The sequence below is a fragment of the Toxotes jaculatrix genome, chromosome 24 (genome assembly GCF_017976425.1).
Source record: "Toxotes jaculatrix isolate fToxJac2 chromosome 24, fToxJac2.pri, whole genome shotgun sequence".
Lineage (NCBI taxonomy): Eukaryota > Metazoa > Chordata > Actinopteri > Toxotidae > Toxotes > Toxotes jaculatrix.
The window spans coordinates 643,702-660,594 of NC_054417.1; the positions used below are offsets into that span (position 1 = coordinate 643,702).

Below are 16,893 nucleotides of genomic sequence, written 5' to 3' on the forward strand. Positions count from 1 at the left end.
TGAACGAACACAAACACACACACATACACACAAATACACATCTAATGTTTAGTGTGATGTCTTTGTAAACAGAGCAGTACAGTGGAGACAGGATAGAGCCCTGAGGAGCAGTTAAGGGTTAATTTCACTGACTCAGGTGTGTCGGTGTGTGCAGGTATCCTCAGTGAGTTACTGCAGAGGGAAAACAGAGTTCTTCATTTCTGGACTTTGAAGAAACGTCGACTGGATCAGTGCCAGCAGTACCTGATGTTCCAGAGCCACGCCCAGCAGGTGGACACACACGTCATCAATCCATTTCAGAAGATTATTAATTCATTCCTCTTGGTGGATTTAGCAATATTTTGGTAAATCAAAATTAAAGTTAGTGTCCTCTGATTGCAGGCTTTGGATTGGCTGCAGCAGTCAGGTGACCACTACCTGGCCACGCACACATCGCCGGGGGCAAACATGGCCGAGACTCAAGAACTGCTGAACCAGCACAGGGAGTTCTGTGTTTCTGCCAAGGTGAGAAAACACACAGGTCGGTTTGTTTGTGGGCGTTCTGCTGACCTCTGCTCTTGGTCAAAAACTTTGTCTGAATACTCCAGTAAATCCATAATGATATAATAATCTGTTCTCTGTGGATTTAATATAAAAAACACAGTAAATGTTATAAAAAACCATCAAGGGAAATCAGTGATGGAGGTTGTATTTGATCCTGCAGTAAAACCCATATAAACACTGGGTCATGAAGCCTGAGGTGAATATGATTAAAACCAGGTAAAGTAATAAAAGGAGACACGTGTGCATGTAAATGTCCTGACTGACAGACTGCGTGTTGTTGATGGTTCCCTCAGCACACACAGGAGAAGGTTCACCTGCTGATCCAGCTGGCTGAGAGCATGCTGGCTAAAGGCCACGCCCACCGCGCCGAGCTTCGTCGCTGCGTTTCCACCGTGGACAAACGCTACCGTGACTTCACCGTCAGGATGGGACAGTATCGCCACCTGCTGGAGACAGCGCTGGGAGGGTGCTCACAGGTAGTGCTAACAGTGTCCCGGATAGTAAAACAAAGCAAACATATGAATATAGACTTACCTTTACGAGAGTGCTGTATGGTGTCCCTGTCAGGACAATAAGGACTTGGAGCTGGAGCTGATCCCCAACAGTCTGTCTGACTCCGACCCTGAGGTCAACCTGTCCGACCCCAGCCACCAAGTCAGCGACGAGAAGAGACGCTCCGCCCGCAAGAAAGAGTGAGTAGTATTAGTGCTAGTACTAGTTATAGTACTGATGTCCATCCTTTGATAACACCTGTGTGTCTGTGTGTGTACCTGTGTTTTCAGGTACATCATGGCCGAGCTCCTTCAGACAGAGAGAGTCTATGTCAGAGATCTGCAGGAGTGTATTGAGGTAAACATCAAACAGCAGCTGCAGTAACATGTGAACACTTTGCCTTGCATAATGCTGTGCAGTACACGATGCACTGTGGCACCACGTTCTGAGGGTGATACTGTGTCCTGCTGCAGACGTACCTGTGGGAGATGACGAGCGGCTCAGAGGACGTCCCTCCTGGTCTCGCCAACAAAGATGACATCGTGTTTGGAAACATCCAGGACATCTATGAGTTCCACAACAGGTGCTGTACATTATAACACTGCAACACATGTACTTCATTAATACACCTATAGGGCATCAGGACATGTACTGCAACAAATACTGCAAATATATTACTGCACTGCAGCATGTACACCAGTACTGAAAAGTGATATGCAGTGTATTTATTTACTATAGTACTGCAGAGATACTGCACAGTATTCTGTGTGTGGTAATGCAGTACTTTGTATTTTGCAGTATTTTCCTGAAGGAGCTGGAAAACTACGAGCAGCTTCCTGAAGACGTCGGACACTGCTTTGTCACCTGGGTAATCTTTGGTTTAGTTTAAATCCATTTCGAAGCTCAGTCACAGATTCAGATAATAAAAACCTGTTTCCGTCTCCGTCAGGCTGATAAGTTCCACATGTACGTGACCTACTGCAGAAACAAACCGGACTCCAGTTTACTGATCCAGCAGCACGGCGTGGGATTCTTTGAGGTCAGGAACGACTCAAATGCTGGATCAAGCAGTAACATGAGTGTCAGACGCTCACACTGAGCCAGACAGCAGCTACACAACACAACACTCTGAACAACAAACCACTTTAGCTCTCCTGCTGCAGTCCTGCAGACCTGAGCTTCCCTTTAACAAGTACCATGTGTGTGTGTGTTCTCAGGAGGTCCAGAGGCGACATGGTCTAGCTAACTCCATCTCCTCCGCTCTCATCAAACCAGTGCAGAGGATCACCAAATACCAGCTGCTCCTCAAGGTAATGCTCAGTAATTTTACCAGATTTCAGCCACATTAAAAACACGTGAGACCAAAGTTTCTCCCACAGTGATTTTACGTTAAACTTTGTTGTAACCTGAGCTGAGCCGCAGCAGGAGCCTGAAGGTGACGCACACGTAACCCCTTTAGATCAGGTTGCTGTTACATTACACACAAAGAAATGGAGCTGTATTAACCAAAGGTAGAATGATAGAAGTGGTGGAGAAAAGAGATGCAGCTCTGCTGAGAACAAAACATTACTCAGTGACTCAGTGACCTGTGTTTTTGGTGTGTGTTTGTAGGAGTTGTTAGCTTGCTGCGAGGAGGGGAAAGGCGAGATTAAAGAAGGCCTGGATGTGATGCTGAGCGTCCCAAAGAGAGCGAACGATGCCATGCATGTTAGCATGTTGGAAGGTAAAGCATCCTGTGGAGACACGGATAAGAGCTGTAGACCTGATTCATGTGCAGCAGCTGTGAGCTAGACATGGGGGGCTTTTATTGTGAAGTTTCTGTAGTCTCTTATTTTTGTTGCTGAGTTCTTAAGAATCTTAAAATGCACTAAAAAATAAAAAAGGGAACTACTTACACTCTCACCCGCTGCTTGTCGGGACGTTAAACCTGTACTTGCTGTGACGTCCCCGTCAGGTCTGGAGGAGGGTCTGGAGGTTCAGGGCGAGCTCCTCCTCCAGGACTCCTTCCTGGTTTGGGAGCCAAAGTCTCTGATCAGGAAGGGACGGGACCGACACCTGTTCCTGTTCGAGCTGTCACTCATCTTCAGCAAGGAGATCAAAGACTCGTCCGGGCGAACCAAATATCTCTACAAGAGCAGACTGAGGGTAACACGCACATACACACGTCAGTCACAGTCAATCACATGTACAACACCATCAGGTGGCACGAAAACTAGTGAAGGATCATCACAAACACACTGAACAGTACAAAAATGAACAGCTGATCACCTGTTTACTGCAGACAGTAACACGCGTGTCCCTCTCTCAGACCTCAGAGCTTGGTGTAACAGAGCACATAGAGGGCGATCCCTGTAAGTTTGCTTTGTGGGTCGGACGAACGCCGACGTCCGACAACAAGACGGTGCTGAAGGTACGTGCGCTCCCATAGGACGGATCCATCTGATGAATCCCAGAAATCGTGCAGGTGTCTGACCTTTGTCTTTAAAGGTTAGTAAGCACCTGCTGTCCTCTCTCCACAGGCGTCGTCGTTGGAGCTGAAGCAGGAGTGGGTGCGCAGTATCCGACAGGTGATCCAGGAGAGGCGGGGTCACCTGCGGGGAGCACTGAGGGAGCCCATCCCCCTCCCCAAGACACCCAACCCCACCCTGGGGCGACAGCGCAGCATCACCCGCAGGTCAGCACACACACAGAAACACAGTTCACACCTCCATGTTAGAGGCCTGGCACCATGTGACCGGTCAGCTCTTCTAATATTTTAACTCCAGCACATTCTGTCCTCTCATTTAAGAAATGCATTACACCAAACTCCATTCAGAAAACACTCCGTTTATCGCTGCTGGTAAATCAGCCTCTGAATAATCAGCCGCTCATCACTTCTTTAAATAAAACCCTGTCCTTTAGAATCTGATTCCACTGCTGATGGATGGAGTGCACAGACTTTTGGCCATATTTTGGACCTTGCTTTACAGGGTGGAAAGAACTGAACATATGTCTGTCTTTGCTTTTCAAAATGTCAGGGAGACCAGTGAGGACGCAGACAGCCTGGGTGATGCCAGCAGTCAGCCCGACACCGTCTCCATCGCCTCCCGAACATCACAAAACACCGCCGACAGCGACAAGGTAGCACACACACAAACACAGACGCACTCACACACACACACACTGTGTCTTCAGAGGGGTGTGTCGAGAAGTCGTATGACCTCACCGCTGCTGCAGCTGGCTGGGTGTGTATGTGTGTGTGTGTTTGAGGGAGTTTCCTCTGTTCGTCGTCAGACTGTCCAGAAACTTTCGCTTCTTTTCTGCTCTCTGGACGAGGTATGTTTGATTTATTTTACCTGCTTTAGTGAGCTGAAGGTGGGGTTAGTGGCTGGATGCTGTGACCTCTGACCCCTGACACTTGCACCCCATTAGCTGTGGGCTGTTATTAGCATTTAGGGGACAGAAAACTAAGCTTGTAGCTGTTGGTTGCTCTGGTTTCACAGGTGAGAGGACTTTTCTCTGTCATGCATCATTGTTAACCATCACTGTGGAACAGCTGAGGGTTTGAAGGTGTGATGGGAATTTTCTTGACATTTCACAAACTATTCATTCATTAAAAAGATAGTGAAAAGAAGCTAGAGCCTGAGAGGGATATTACTACTAACTCCTTCTGTGTCCATCTGCTGATCTTATAATTAGTGATCTGTATCATCAGATTTGGTAACCATGGTAACACGTCTGCATACCACCACGTGACTGCAGGTCTGTTACGATCTGTAACACACGAGCTGTGGTTTACAGGCCTGAGTGATACTAACGCTAATCAGCTGTTTCCTGACGACACCAGAGGAGATAAATAAACATGTCAGGTTCGAGCGGCTCAGTCTTAATCTGTAAATAACAACAGCTGTGAGTAAATGTGGTGGAGCAGAAGTTAGAAATGCTCTGATTTCAAAACTATACTTGGCTAAACGTACGAAGGTGTTTCCACCGGTGCACATACATGCGTTAGTGTTCTCCACATGATGTAGTGGTCATGCATGTTTGTGTGTGTTGTGTTAGCTGGGCTGTACGACAGATCACAGCTGTGTTCGATTTGGACGGGGAACACCCCACTATTCCCTATGGACTGTGTGTGTGTGTGTGTGTGTGTGTTTCCTTCCCCAGATGGAGCCCATGTGCTCGAGTTAACTATAAGTCATATTTGACCAATCAGGGCTCAGTGTGCCCTGCTGTGATTGGACGGGTGGAGAACATACATTAGGATGATGTATGTTGGTTTCAGCGTTTGTCTCCTCTCCTGGTTAAATAAAGGTTTATTTAAGAAAATGTTCTTTTCATATTCAAACAGGAAGGAACTGACCTCAGTACAGTTCACGTTCACTCATAAACAGCAGGTGGAGCTGTTTATGATAGTTCATCTGATTTTAATTGTAATAATTAATAATGTAATGCTTTAGCTGCAGCAGCGGTGAGGTGCTGGGACTGGAGGACACACCTTACCTGTGCTCTTACCTGTGTGTTTCTCCAGCTGTCAGGAGGCTGTGAGTTAGTGGTGGTGTTGTTGGATTTCTCCTCCGGGGGCCCGGGGGAGCTCAGTGTTCGCTGTGGTCAGACTGTGGAGCTGGTGGAGCGTTCGGCCGAGAGACCCGGGTGGTGTCTGGTCAGAACGACAGATCAAACACCTCAGCAGGTAATAAACCAACGTCCCCACAGGAGACAAAGAAAAGCAACGGACTGATAAACAGATGTTGATTAATCAGTTAAAAAGGTATTTTCCATCCTTTGGTGAGAGCCTTCAGTTTCTCTGACATCAGCCCTGTGTTTCCCTGCAGGAGGGTTTACTGCCGATGAGCGCCCTCTGTCTGTCACACTCCCACAGTGCAGCCGACATGGAGGGGCTCATCCCGGCTTCCACCACCTCCTCCAGCACCTCCTCTACCTGCACCACCACTTCTTCCTCCTGCAACTCCTCTACCACCACCACCTCCTCCAATGCATCCAACTCCTCCTCTGCTGTGAGCGCTGGGAAGGGTGAGTACATCATTCTCCCCGCCTGAATGTACCGGTGTACCGTGTCGACATGCGTCACCACCCGGCCGTTCCTCCGTCACCAATCAGGACCTGGCGTTAATGACAGGAAGACACGCTTTATTTAACATCATGAATCTTCCATGAGTCAGAACACAGCAGCATTTGTGAATGACAGCTGGGCTAAGGTTAGCTAACTCTGGCCCTTCGCTCCTTTAGCCATCTGCCGCCGTTGCAGCACTTCCCATGTTTGCCCCATGTCACTTCCTGTTTAAACAGAGGGAACTTTAAACATCCTTAGTGAATTGTGTGTCCCACATCCTGTCCCTCTCTCTATGTCCCCTAAATATTTAAAAGCATGTTTGTAAAGTAGTAAACACGCAGCGGTCCTCTGTGTGCTGGTTCTGCAGCTGAGCATCAAAAATTGAAGCTGTTTAGTTTGTTTGTTTCATATTAACATCGTGACGGTGTGAGTGTGTCTTACAGACAGTCCACACGAATGAGGACACATTTAAAACCCTGTCTAAGACACTATTTCTTGTCGCTAAGTTAAAAGACAAGACACAGATCTAAGTGTTTGTGGTGTTCTACACTGAGCAGAGTTCACATTTAAGCATGAGAGTGAATGTGGCCTCAGGTAACTTTGTCCCAGTCTTAATCTGTAATCAGGTTTGGCAGGATGTCTCACACACACACACACACACACACACACACACGCACACACGCACACACACACACACACACACACACACACACACACACACACACACACACACACACACACACACACACACAGTCCAGCAGAGAGACAGTTTCAGGGTTAAACATTGACCTGAGGGAGTTTCAGACTCAACAGGAATCTGCAGGTTAACATCCTGACTGTGTATCACTCTGTGTGTGTCTGTGTGTTACTGTGTGTGTTTGTGTGTCACTGTGGCTACCTGCTGGGTCTTCTTCCCTGTCAGGAAACAATGGGAGCTTTAGTTTAAAAATAAAGTCATTGTTTTCAGGTCAGCTCTCCTGTTTATTCGGAGTCGTACTCTTTTATTTTACTCCACGGTCCCACTCGTTCATTTCAGATTCCATTTTTAGATTTTAGGCTTTATTTTTATTTATTTATTTACGTTGACGTGATCATTTTATTTCATTAAAACTGAATTAATTTAGTGTTATTAAGTATGTTTACTTTTGAATGTGTTTTATTTTTGTTCTTTTTTTCTTTTACTCTATATTATTTAATTTGTATTTCCTGTTTGTGTTATTTTAGGTCATATTTTATTTTATTCAAACTTAACATGACTGCGTATTATTTTACTTTCTTTATGTATTTAACTCTTTTTTAATTCATTGTAATAATTTCCTTTGTTAGTTTTGACTCATTTCTTTGTTGTCATTCTGTCTGCCTAAGCCACACCCCTCGTCCTCGACTCCACCCCTAGCTGTGTAGCCCCGCCCCACAGACCTGAGACTCCTCTGTAGTTTCATTCAGCTCTGTGGAGAGAAACACTGCTCTGCCTCTTTCCATCTGTCACTTGTTATTTCTATTTTTCCTGAATGGACTGATGTTGAAGCATGCGGAGGGGCAGAGGTGCATGCTGGGATTGCTCTGCTGTTTGGGGATGGATTGTGGGAGAGGGCGAGGACGAGCGAGGTGGGTTTTAACATGAAAGCGTGACGGAGAGAAGAGTGTTAGGAAATATGAGTGTGTTGGTTAATGAGTGACAGACAGAACAGAAGGTCACTCTGTTTTTATACAGTAAAACTAACACACATGCAGTTAGCATGTAGCATGTAGACATGTAGCAGGAATGTGAACAATGTGTGCACGTGTGTGTGAATGTGCTGAACAGGACATGCAGGCTTTGTGTATCTGCTGAAGCTTCACTGAACCATTGCACACCACACCCGCCACACGCAGTGTGACTGTGTTAACTCTGTCCAGTCTGAAGGAGGTCGTCCCTCAGTGACATGAGAGAAGACGACAGGAACAACTGTCCATAGTCCGACAGCTAAGTGGAGTGGCACTGTGGCCTGTGATCATGTTCATTGTATCATCTGCTCAGTGATGTGCTAACTTTTCCACCTCAGCCTGTAAATCTGTTTGTGTTTCCACGCAGTTTTTAAGGCTTGAATTAGAAAAGTTGCATAAAAGAGGTAAATGAGAATGTGTCCTCACTCAGGACCATAGTTCAGTCCAGGATCTGTCTCTGTTCTGTGTCCGCAGACTCCGGTCTCTACAGCTCTGAAGGTTCTGCACTTCACACTCATACGACCAGTGAGACCATCATTATCTCTCAGTTTACTCACAGTACTGATGTACGGTCGACTCATCAGGACGTCACTGACCCCTCCTTGTTTCTCCTCTCAGGTGCCACCTCCCCCACAGTATTTGGAATGGGTGGGGCTCCAGGTGGCGCTGTTGGCTCTCCAGGGCCCAAACGCAGCGGCTCTGGAACCGGAAACACGCTGAAGGTAACAGCTGATCCTCGCAGTCGTACTGTCAACAGAAGCAATGGGATTATCTGTTATACTAACATGAGGAGTACATCAAGTAACAGCAGCAGTCTGAACAGTTTCAGCTGTCTTGCAGTATTAGTATTAGAAGTACAAGACTCAGTAGCATCAGTTGTGGTAATTGTGTTGTACCTGCGTACTGTTTGCAGCGTTGGTTGACCAGTCCTGTTCGGAGGCTGAGTCAAGGTAAAGCTGACGGACAGAAGAAACCGCCAATCAGAACCAGGAGGCGGGACAACAGGCCGGAGCTGACCACGCCCCTCACTGGCAACGCTCAGGCGGTATAAAAACACCCTGGTTAAAGACACAAGAGATGTGTGTGTCATGTTAGTGTCATTGATTTTTGTGTGTTTGCTCCTGCAGAAAGCGAGGAAGGAGGAGGCGGGACAGAGCGGAGGGGAGGAGGAGCCAGAGGAAGAAAGCCACACCCCTCTGCCACCTCCCATGCAGATCATCAAAGACCCCAACAACCCTGAGGTAACCTGGGGGGGCAGGAGGGGGGCAGGAGGGCGGAAACAAATGATAGATGACATGAAAACACCAACATTACAATCTGAATAAAACAGACAGTACAGACTTTACTGTCAGTAATTCAGATCATAATTAAAAACAAACAGTTCATCAGTATAACACTTTTCCAACTAGACTCTGTTAATAAATCTGAGGAGTGCGTCTCAAACATTGAACCGGTTCTTCTCTCTCTCTCTCTCTCCTCAGGCTCTGGATTCAGATCAGGGCTCCAACGAATCAGACACCGAGCAGAGAAACAAAGCACTGAGAGGACGCATGTAAGAAACACACCCACAACACGAACATATGAGACGTCAATATGATTCTGTGTGAGTGTAAACGATGTGTGTGTGCAGGTTTGTGGTTAACGAGATGGTCCAATCAGAGAAGGACTATGTGAAGGACCTGGGTGTGATCGTGGAGGTGAGACATGAAGCAGCATCAGTACGGCTGCAATAAAAAACTACAGCCTCTGGGGGGCGCTAGCAGAACTTTAGACTTGGAGTTATGTAGTTTAATGGTGAAAAGAGAGGAGAGAGAGTTTTTTACAACAGTACTAAGACTATTCCACTGTTTGTTTTATAAGACAGCCTGTCAGTTCCAGGTGACTGGAGAATTTATTTTTTCTGCTGTTGGTCTTTATAACTGCTCAACTTTCTCTACGTCAAAACACAAAGTGTTGCGGTTAAAAGATTGTTGACTTACGTGCGTGTGCATGTTCTGTCTGTCTGCGTCTGTCAGGGCTTCATGTCCAGGCTGGAGGTCAGAGGGATTCCTGAGGACATGAGAGGAAAAGACAAAATCGTCTTTGGCAACATCCAGCAGATCTACGACTGGCACCGCGAGTCCGTGCACACACAGTCACACACACATAAATAAAAACTTATATTCATTCCTGCCTTCCCTCACACTCACTCTCAGACTCACCGTGTGTTTTCTTGTTTCAGTTTCTTCCTGGTGGAGTTGGAGCGCTGCGTTCAGAATCATGACCTGCTGGCCGACCTCTTCATCAGACATGTGAGTGCTCATACTGCAAATCCACTGTTACAGCAAGACCCGAGGAAGCTGCACACAGTCCCAGCACCTAACTCCCTCTAACACCTGTGGCCTTTTGTAAATTCCTGTCCAGGCACAGAGTAAACAAACATGCTTGTTTCCATCCACTGCTGCTGAGGGAGTATGAGCTGACTGGAGACAAACAGCAGGTGGAGCTGAGTCTCAGTGGCTGCCATTAAACCACAGTGACTGATTGTGAGAGTAACGTTAGTATTTATCTGTGTGCTGTAGGAGCGTCGTCTCCACATGTACGTGGTTTACTGTCAGAACAAGCCGAGGTCAGAGTTCATCGTCATCGAGTACGAGACCTTCTTCGAGGTAAAACATCTCCACTTCTTTATGGATGAATGTGTTCTGATATTCTTCGTTTTATTCTCTCTATTTTAAAGTAAAACCAATATTTTTATGGCTAGTTTTTCAGTGTTATGTTTTACTTGCTTGCTTATATTCTTTTTTCTTTAGATTCTTTGAGTCTGAGAATATTTGGTGTTTATCACAGTAATGACTAAATAATCACAGTATACTGTGATGCTGCATGAGCCGTCACTCTGACATCCATCTCAGGAAGCCATCAAAAAAATAACAAGAACAAGGCTTGAACAGTAACGTACATGCAGGCTTCACTAAAGGGGATGATTTTTGAATGGAGTTTGGTGTGGAGGAACAGCGGGAGGCTTTTCAGTTCAGCAGCCCAACACAGGAGAAGCGATGAGTTTTCAGATGAAGTCGTTTTTTCCTGCAACACGAACAACAGCAGAGTTAGAAAATGAAGCCGTCTCTGTCCGTCTGTCTGCAGGAAATCCAGCATGAGATCAGCTGCAGGATGTCGATCAGTGATTATCTGATCAAACCCATCCAGAGAATCACCAAATACCAGCTGCTGCTCAAGGTCCGTCCCGTACACACCAGGCACAGGAGGCCGTGGTTTAACCGCTGCTCTGAAACATCCTGATGCACTCAGAGTATTTACTGCAGCAGATAGAAAACTGTAGTCACAGTGTCACACAACCAGCTGCTGCTGATGTGTGTGCACTGTCTGTACTGTCAAACACCTGCATCATCTCTACCCCTGTTTTCTTGACATGTCTGTCTGTCTCTCAGGATTTTCTCAAGTATACGTCCAAAGCAGGACTGGACTGTGAGGAGATCGAGGTGAGACGTCTGTGCTGTGACTGGCATTAAAGCTGCTTTCAGCTGTGAAGTCACATTTAAGGGTTAATTCTGTTTTAATCAAATGTGGGTCGAGTGTGTTTGTTTACCTGATGATGTTAAATGATTTACACAGGATGGTGAATCATCCCCCTGCAGAGCGTCTCACACACACACACAGACTTTTGTAACATCTAACAGCTAAGTGTGTGTTTTTGTGTGTGTGGACAGAAAGCGGTGGAGCTGATGTCACTGGTTCCAAAGCGCTGCAACGACATGATGAACCTGGGACGGCTGCAGGGATACGAGGTACACCTGTCTGTCTGTCTACCCGTCTGTCTCACGGTGGCGCTTCAGAAAACGATTACTGGAAGTGAAAAAAAAAAAGCTTTCTCTCCTCACCTGTCTCTCCTCGCCTGTCTTTCTGTCCGTCACCCAGGGGAAGCTGACGTCTCAGGGGAAGCTGCTGCAGCAGGAGACCTTCTGTGTTTGGGAGCAGGACGGAGGAGTTTTGTCTCGCAGTAAAGAGCGCAGGGTTTTCCTGTTCGAGCAGATCATCATCTTCAGTGAACTGCTGCGCAAAGGCTCCAACAACCCGGGATACCAGTTCAAGAACAGCATCAAGGTGAGCCTGTTGAACAGTGGTTTACACTGGATACAGCATCAAGGCGTGGCAGGGTCAGACTGGTGTACAGGAGGAATGATGTTGTTTTTATGTGTGATCAGGTGAGTTACCTGGCAATGCAGGACAGCGTGGATGGTGACCCCTGTAAGTTTGTGTTGTGGTCTCGCGGCTCGGCAGAACGCTTCACACTGCAGGCGTCCTCCACCAGCATCAAGATGACCTGGGTGGAGACGATCGCTGCCCTGCTGGACGCCCAGAACAACTTCCTGTCTGGTGAGAACATCCTCGACAACATCCTGGAATCTCTGGAACATCTGTTAAATTCCCTAAATCTCATCCTCTGATCTCTTCAGAGGGGCGGAAGTCTTTCTGTGGAACGTTCTGCATCATGACTGAATTTTCCTAAAAATCCCTGAATCCAATCTGATCCTGTTTACAGCTCTCCAGTCTCCCATTGAGTACCAGAGGAAGGAGGGCGGGATCTCTGTGACCCGTCCACTGTCGTCAGGGCGACCGCCGTCGGCCCCGCCAACTCCCAATGGCCACGGCCCTCAGCCCACGCCCGACAGCGAGCAGGATGACCAGGTTTGAATTTCCTCATCTAGTGTTTGATTTTCAAAGCTCAGATCAGAGTCAAACATGTTTCCTGATGATTTTGTTGAGATCATGTGACCTTTGTCCCCTCAGGAGCTGGTTCTGGTGCTGCAGGACTTCGTGGCGGTGCGGGAGGACGAGATCTCCGTGTTTCGTGGGGAGAAGGTTCAGATTCTGGCATCCAACCAGCAGGGTCAGAGTCTGGTTTACCGGCCAGCCAACAGTGACTCGCCGGCCGCCGAGGGCTGGGTGCCACGCAGCGTGCTCAACACACACTGACACACATACAAACGCAAACACACAAAAACACTCACACTGACAGCAGGGTCAAAGTCTGGTTTACTGTAAGTACACACACGTACACACTGACATACACTGAAAACACTGCAAGCCAACGGGGCCGAGGGGATGTCTGGAAAGTCGGGGCGGAGCCTGAAGGTGGCGCTGTCTGTGCAGTGAAACAGGGTCACTGCTCTGACGGTGCTACAGCAGCGGTTGACTGACATTTTTGGCAGGTGACCCTTGAATCAATATGTTTTATAGTATAATACATTATAGTGAAACAGTTTCTTAAGCCCCAGGCTGATGTCTTCAAATAGATCTAACAGATTAATCAACTAATTATTTATCACATCATCATCAGACTCTTTCATTAGAGATAAAAACTGTCCAGCATTTTATATGATGAAGCAACGAGCAAAAGACGTTCCACTGTCTTGTGACCCTTCAGATTGATCTTGCGACCCATTTGGGGGTTCCCAACCCTTATGTTGGAAAGCCCGACAGACATCACCATCCTCAGGCTCCGCTTTCATAACTGTGACTGTGATGGTTCATGTTTCCTGACACGCTTTAAGGCCCTGGTTACTCGACAGTGTTAAAAGATAAATTAGAAATACATACACATAAACACTCACACACTCCCAGCAGCAGGTACTGTTAGTCTCCTCCCTCCCTCCTGGTGCTTCAACGTTCAGCCAAAACGCTCCTCCTCCCTCCTCTGCCTTCACCTCGTCCAATCAGATGCCGCCGTCACGTCGGCCTCCAGTTTACTGCCCCTGGCAACCAATCACACCCTGACGACATCACAAACTTCCTGTGGGTCAGTGGGAGGGAGATCACATGATCACATCATCATCATTAACAACAACAACAGACTAAGACTCCAGGAAGCTGCCGTTGCCTAGCAACAAGAAACAATAAAAAAAAAAAGTCTCCTGGAACAGAAGAGGTGAAAAGACCTGTCAGCCAATCAGAACTGAGCTCCCTCTGCGTGTCATCCTGTGCATAGTGTGTATAAACAGACTAAGGACACACACACACACTCCATACACACACCACTGCTATGATGAAGATGATGAAGATGAAGATTATTATGATGATTATGATAATTAAGAATAATAGAATCTGTTTTTCACCTCAATAGCGGAAAAAAATGAGAGAAACTGTTTGTCATATAAATGTTTGTGTGTGTGTGTGTGTGTGTGTGTGAGAGAGAGAGAGAGCGTGTGTGTGTTAGTGACACTGTCCTGTGTGTGTGTGTGTTTTTCCACGGACAGTTAGGTGGTGTCCCGGTGTAGCGTTGCCATGACGAATTGTTGTGTTTGCGGTGACACCCATTTTTTTCGTCTTTTTAGCGAACCAGAGCTGTCCCCCCTCCCCAGTCTGTCCCGTACCCTGCCTCCCCTCCAATTAACCCCCCCGACTCTGCTGTTACCATAGCAACCGGCAGTGGAGCCAACATGGCGGTGCGTGCAGCTCTGGTTAGTTTGGATATTCTGATTATGCATTTCTTGTTTCTGTAAATAGACCAGACCTCCTGAACTGCTACTCCACTAACTCTGGACACTGCACCTGTCTGTCTCTCTGTCCACCCGCCTGTCTGTCTGTCTGACAGACAGATAGCAGCAACTCAACCTACTGTGAGTGTCTGTTTCTACTAAAACTAAAAACTGTAACCTTCAACACGCTCTCTACCTGTCTCTCTACCTGTCTCTCTCTCTCTACCTCTCTGTCTCTCTCTCTGTTTCTCTGGTGCCATTCTCAGACAACACCCCGGTCCTTAAAGAGCTACGCATCCTGTCAAGTGCACTACGGGGGGGGGTGAAAGTAGTAGTAGTAGTGCACTATGAAGGGTGTAAGGAGAGACAAAGCAAACTGTAAAGGGTTTAAGGTGGGATGCTGCCTTCAAATGGAGCTCGTGCGGTTGTATTTTTAAAGGTGACAACACAATAAGCTTGGTTTTAAAGGCAACACACACTGGTTACTGCAAGTTTCTCATGTGCTTTCACACAAGATCAAGTTATTGTGTCTTATGCTGTTTTCATATCAAATCGCAAAGAAACATATTTACCAGTTTTCCCATTTGTAAAGTTTACGTCAACATCAAAGTAGTAATTATAGAAGAAACTAATTACAAACAGGAGAGTGGGTTCACATCAGCTTCTGAATTGAAAACCTTGGAATAAAGTGTAAACACTCCCAGGTTGGAATAAGAGGTGCTTTTTGTTCTCCCCATTTTGCTGACATTGTGTGAATGCAGTACGGCACTGCCAACAAAGTCTGCTGGTAAAATTAAACACTTTAATTTAATAGATTTAGTTCAAATTGAACAAACACAGTATTTTAACATAGTTTAACTCTGCAGAAAAACATCATTATCTGGATTTAAACACATTTGCAGTTAGCGTTAACGTAGCCAGTGTGTGTTGCACTTTAATGTAGTTAAATGCTGCATTCATGTCACGTGGGCATTGCTGTGATTACCCTTTCCCGACATACGAAGAGTCGAGAACCAAGCTGTCATTTTAAACGCTCTGATTTATCCAACTTGGCACTGTATCATAGAGAAGTGCCTGACAAAGCAAACATGGTCTACACAAGCTCACGGTCTAATTATTTAAGTACAGATTGAATGGACATGGTCCTGTGTTAACAACATGCACAGTATTTTTTAACTTTCACACAAACAACTCTGCATCAAGTTGTTACCATGGGAATCTTCAGGATCCCACATAACGTGAACACAGCCTTATTCAGGTGGAGAACACGAGAACTGAACGCGACCTTGTTCCCTTTTCATGAACGGAGAATGACTTTGTGTTTTCAATGTGTCGGTGTCGTGACTGGGAATGCAAAAAGAGCAAAAAAAAAAACAGGAAAAGGAATGTTTATGGTGTTCAAAATGTTTAAAACCATGAGCAAACTCGCAACTTGTGAACTCGGAGTGCACCAGAATGATTTAGGATGGACTGTAGTGCACTACAAAGGGCACAAGATGGTGACTGTGGACTGAAAAGAAAGTCTTAAGGCGGAAAGTAGTGCATTATGAAGAGTTTAAGGTGGAATGTGGTGCACAAGGGAGGGTTTGGAATGGAAGGTAGTGCACTAAGCAGGGTTATAGGTGGGAAATAGCACACTATTAAGGGCGTAAGATGGGACGTAGAGCACTACAGAGGATGTAGCATAGTCAGCAGTGCACTACCAAAGTCTTAAGGTGTAAAGTAGTGTATTAAGACAGTGAAGGTTGGAAAATAGTGCACTACAGAGGGCGTAGGGTGCTGTTTGAGACCTAGCCTTGTTGCCGATTGGCAAACTCAACTAACCAATCAAACAGTGTTATTTGTACAGAACTAACAGCTGCTAACTGACTGCTAACAGCTCCCTGTTGTTGTTTGTAATAAACTTCATTTTTCATCCAAAACTGTCTGTGGTATTTATTATGAACTGTCCTGTGTGGGGATGATCAGCACCACAGAGCCTGTCTTACTGTAGCAGCAGCAGCACTCAGATCCTTTACTGAAGCAGAGCCGGTAAACACCGTGTGAGCTGATTTACTTTCCTTCCAGAAACTGACCTGATCCAAGTGATCTGCATTTTCAGGTCCAGTATTTTCCGAGACAGCGTTGGCATGGCTCATTACAGAGCTGTGACCTGCAGACAGAGAATGATAGGAGAGGCTGTAAAGCAGTAAACTCATTTAACCAATTACACAGCCAGAGCTGATGAGTCTGAAGTTCAGACTCTCACACCTGCTCTGATTCTTCACACACTTAATGCAGTCATTCATTAAATGAAGGTAGGAACACATGAACTAATTACTTTTTTCTATTCCAACATATGAGAAACACAGATTTGCTGCATCTGACACTGAATCAGCAGATGAGTCAATGATAAAGTGAGAATGTTTTATATGTGGTAATTTAAAGCTAAGTGATAAATATTGTACAGATAAATGAAGTTTAAAACCAGGTTTGACCAAAAATTGTGCTCAGAATACTAAAATAAATATCTGGCTTTATAAACATTACACACTGTTTTGAGATTTATGGATATGTACAAAACAAGATATGAATTTAATCATATCGTTTCACAGCAGGGAGTATCACAGTATCTATCTG

At 46.1% G+C, this 16,893-nt stretch overlaps 1 protein-coding gene and 1 long non-coding RNA gene across 3 annotated transcripts in view; one reads left to right on the forward strand and one right to left on the reverse strand.

Moving 5' to 3' along the window:
- Positions 1-15,633, forward strand: part of LOC121177647 (kalirin-like) — a 27,103-nt gene extending 11,470 nt beyond the window's left edge. The window contains exons 26-57 of the mRNA XM_041031941.1: positions 155-270; positions 382-504; positions 837-1,019; positions 1,111-1,235; positions 1,326-1,392; positions 1,509-1,618; positions 1,834-1,903; positions 1,985-2,074; positions 2,253-2,345; positions 2,647-2,758; positions 2,990-3,180; positions 3,344-3,445; positions 3,555-3,709; positions 4,053-4,155; positions 5,546-5,707; positions 5,850-6,048; positions 8,270-8,320; positions 8,414-8,517; positions 8,709-8,840; positions 8,923-9,036; positions 9,277-9,347; positions 9,426-9,492; positions 9,811-9,914; positions 10,017-10,086; positions 10,357-10,443; positions 10,922-11,014; positions 11,227-11,277; positions 11,506-11,583; positions 11,714-11,899; positions 12,001-12,172; positions 12,339-12,484; positions 12,587-15,633. Coding sequence (XP_040887875.1) covers positions 155-270; positions 382-504; positions 837-1,019; positions 1,111-1,235; positions 1,326-1,392; positions 1,509-1,618; positions 1,834-1,903; positions 1,985-2,074; positions 2,253-2,345; positions 2,647-2,758; positions 2,990-3,180; positions 3,344-3,445; positions 3,555-3,709; positions 4,053-4,155; positions 5,546-5,707; positions 5,850-6,048; positions 8,270-8,320; positions 8,414-8,517; positions 8,709-8,840; positions 8,923-9,036; positions 9,277-9,347; positions 9,426-9,492; positions 9,811-9,914; positions 10,017-10,086; positions 10,357-10,443; positions 10,922-11,014; positions 11,227-11,277; positions 11,506-11,583; positions 11,714-11,899; positions 12,001-12,172; positions 12,339-12,484; positions 12,587-12,772 — 3,713 coding nt within the window. The 3' untranslated portion in view covers positions 12,773-15,633. The remainder of the gene's footprint in view (positions 1-154; positions 271-381; positions 505-836; positions 1,020-1,110; positions 1,236-1,325; positions 1,393-1,508; positions 1,619-1,833; positions 1,904-1,984; positions 2,075-2,252; positions 2,346-2,646; positions 2,759-2,989; positions 3,181-3,343; positions 3,446-3,554; positions 3,710-4,052; positions 4,156-5,545; positions 5,708-5,849; positions 6,049-8,269; positions 8,321-8,413; positions 8,518-8,708; positions 8,841-8,922; positions 9,037-9,276; positions 9,348-9,425; positions 9,493-9,810; positions 9,915-10,016; positions 10,087-10,356; positions 10,444-10,921; positions 11,015-11,226; positions 11,278-11,505; positions 11,584-11,713; positions 11,900-12,000; positions 12,173-12,338; positions 12,485-12,586) is intronic.
- Positions 6,011-12,147, reverse strand: LOC121177724. Of its 2 annotated transcripts, XR_005893349.1 has the most exons (6): positions 12,010-12,147; positions 11,677-11,925; positions 9,775-9,844; positions 8,692-8,853; positions 8,353-8,542; positions 6,011-6,138 (listed from the first exon to the last, which is right to left on the reverse strand). It is a non-coding gene; the product is annotated as an uncharacterized LOC121177724 (long non-coding RNA). The 2 variants fall into 2 exon arrangements; XR_005893348.1 differs by lacking the exon at positions 9,775-9,844.
- Positions 15,634-16,893: the final 1,260 nt, after the last annotated feature.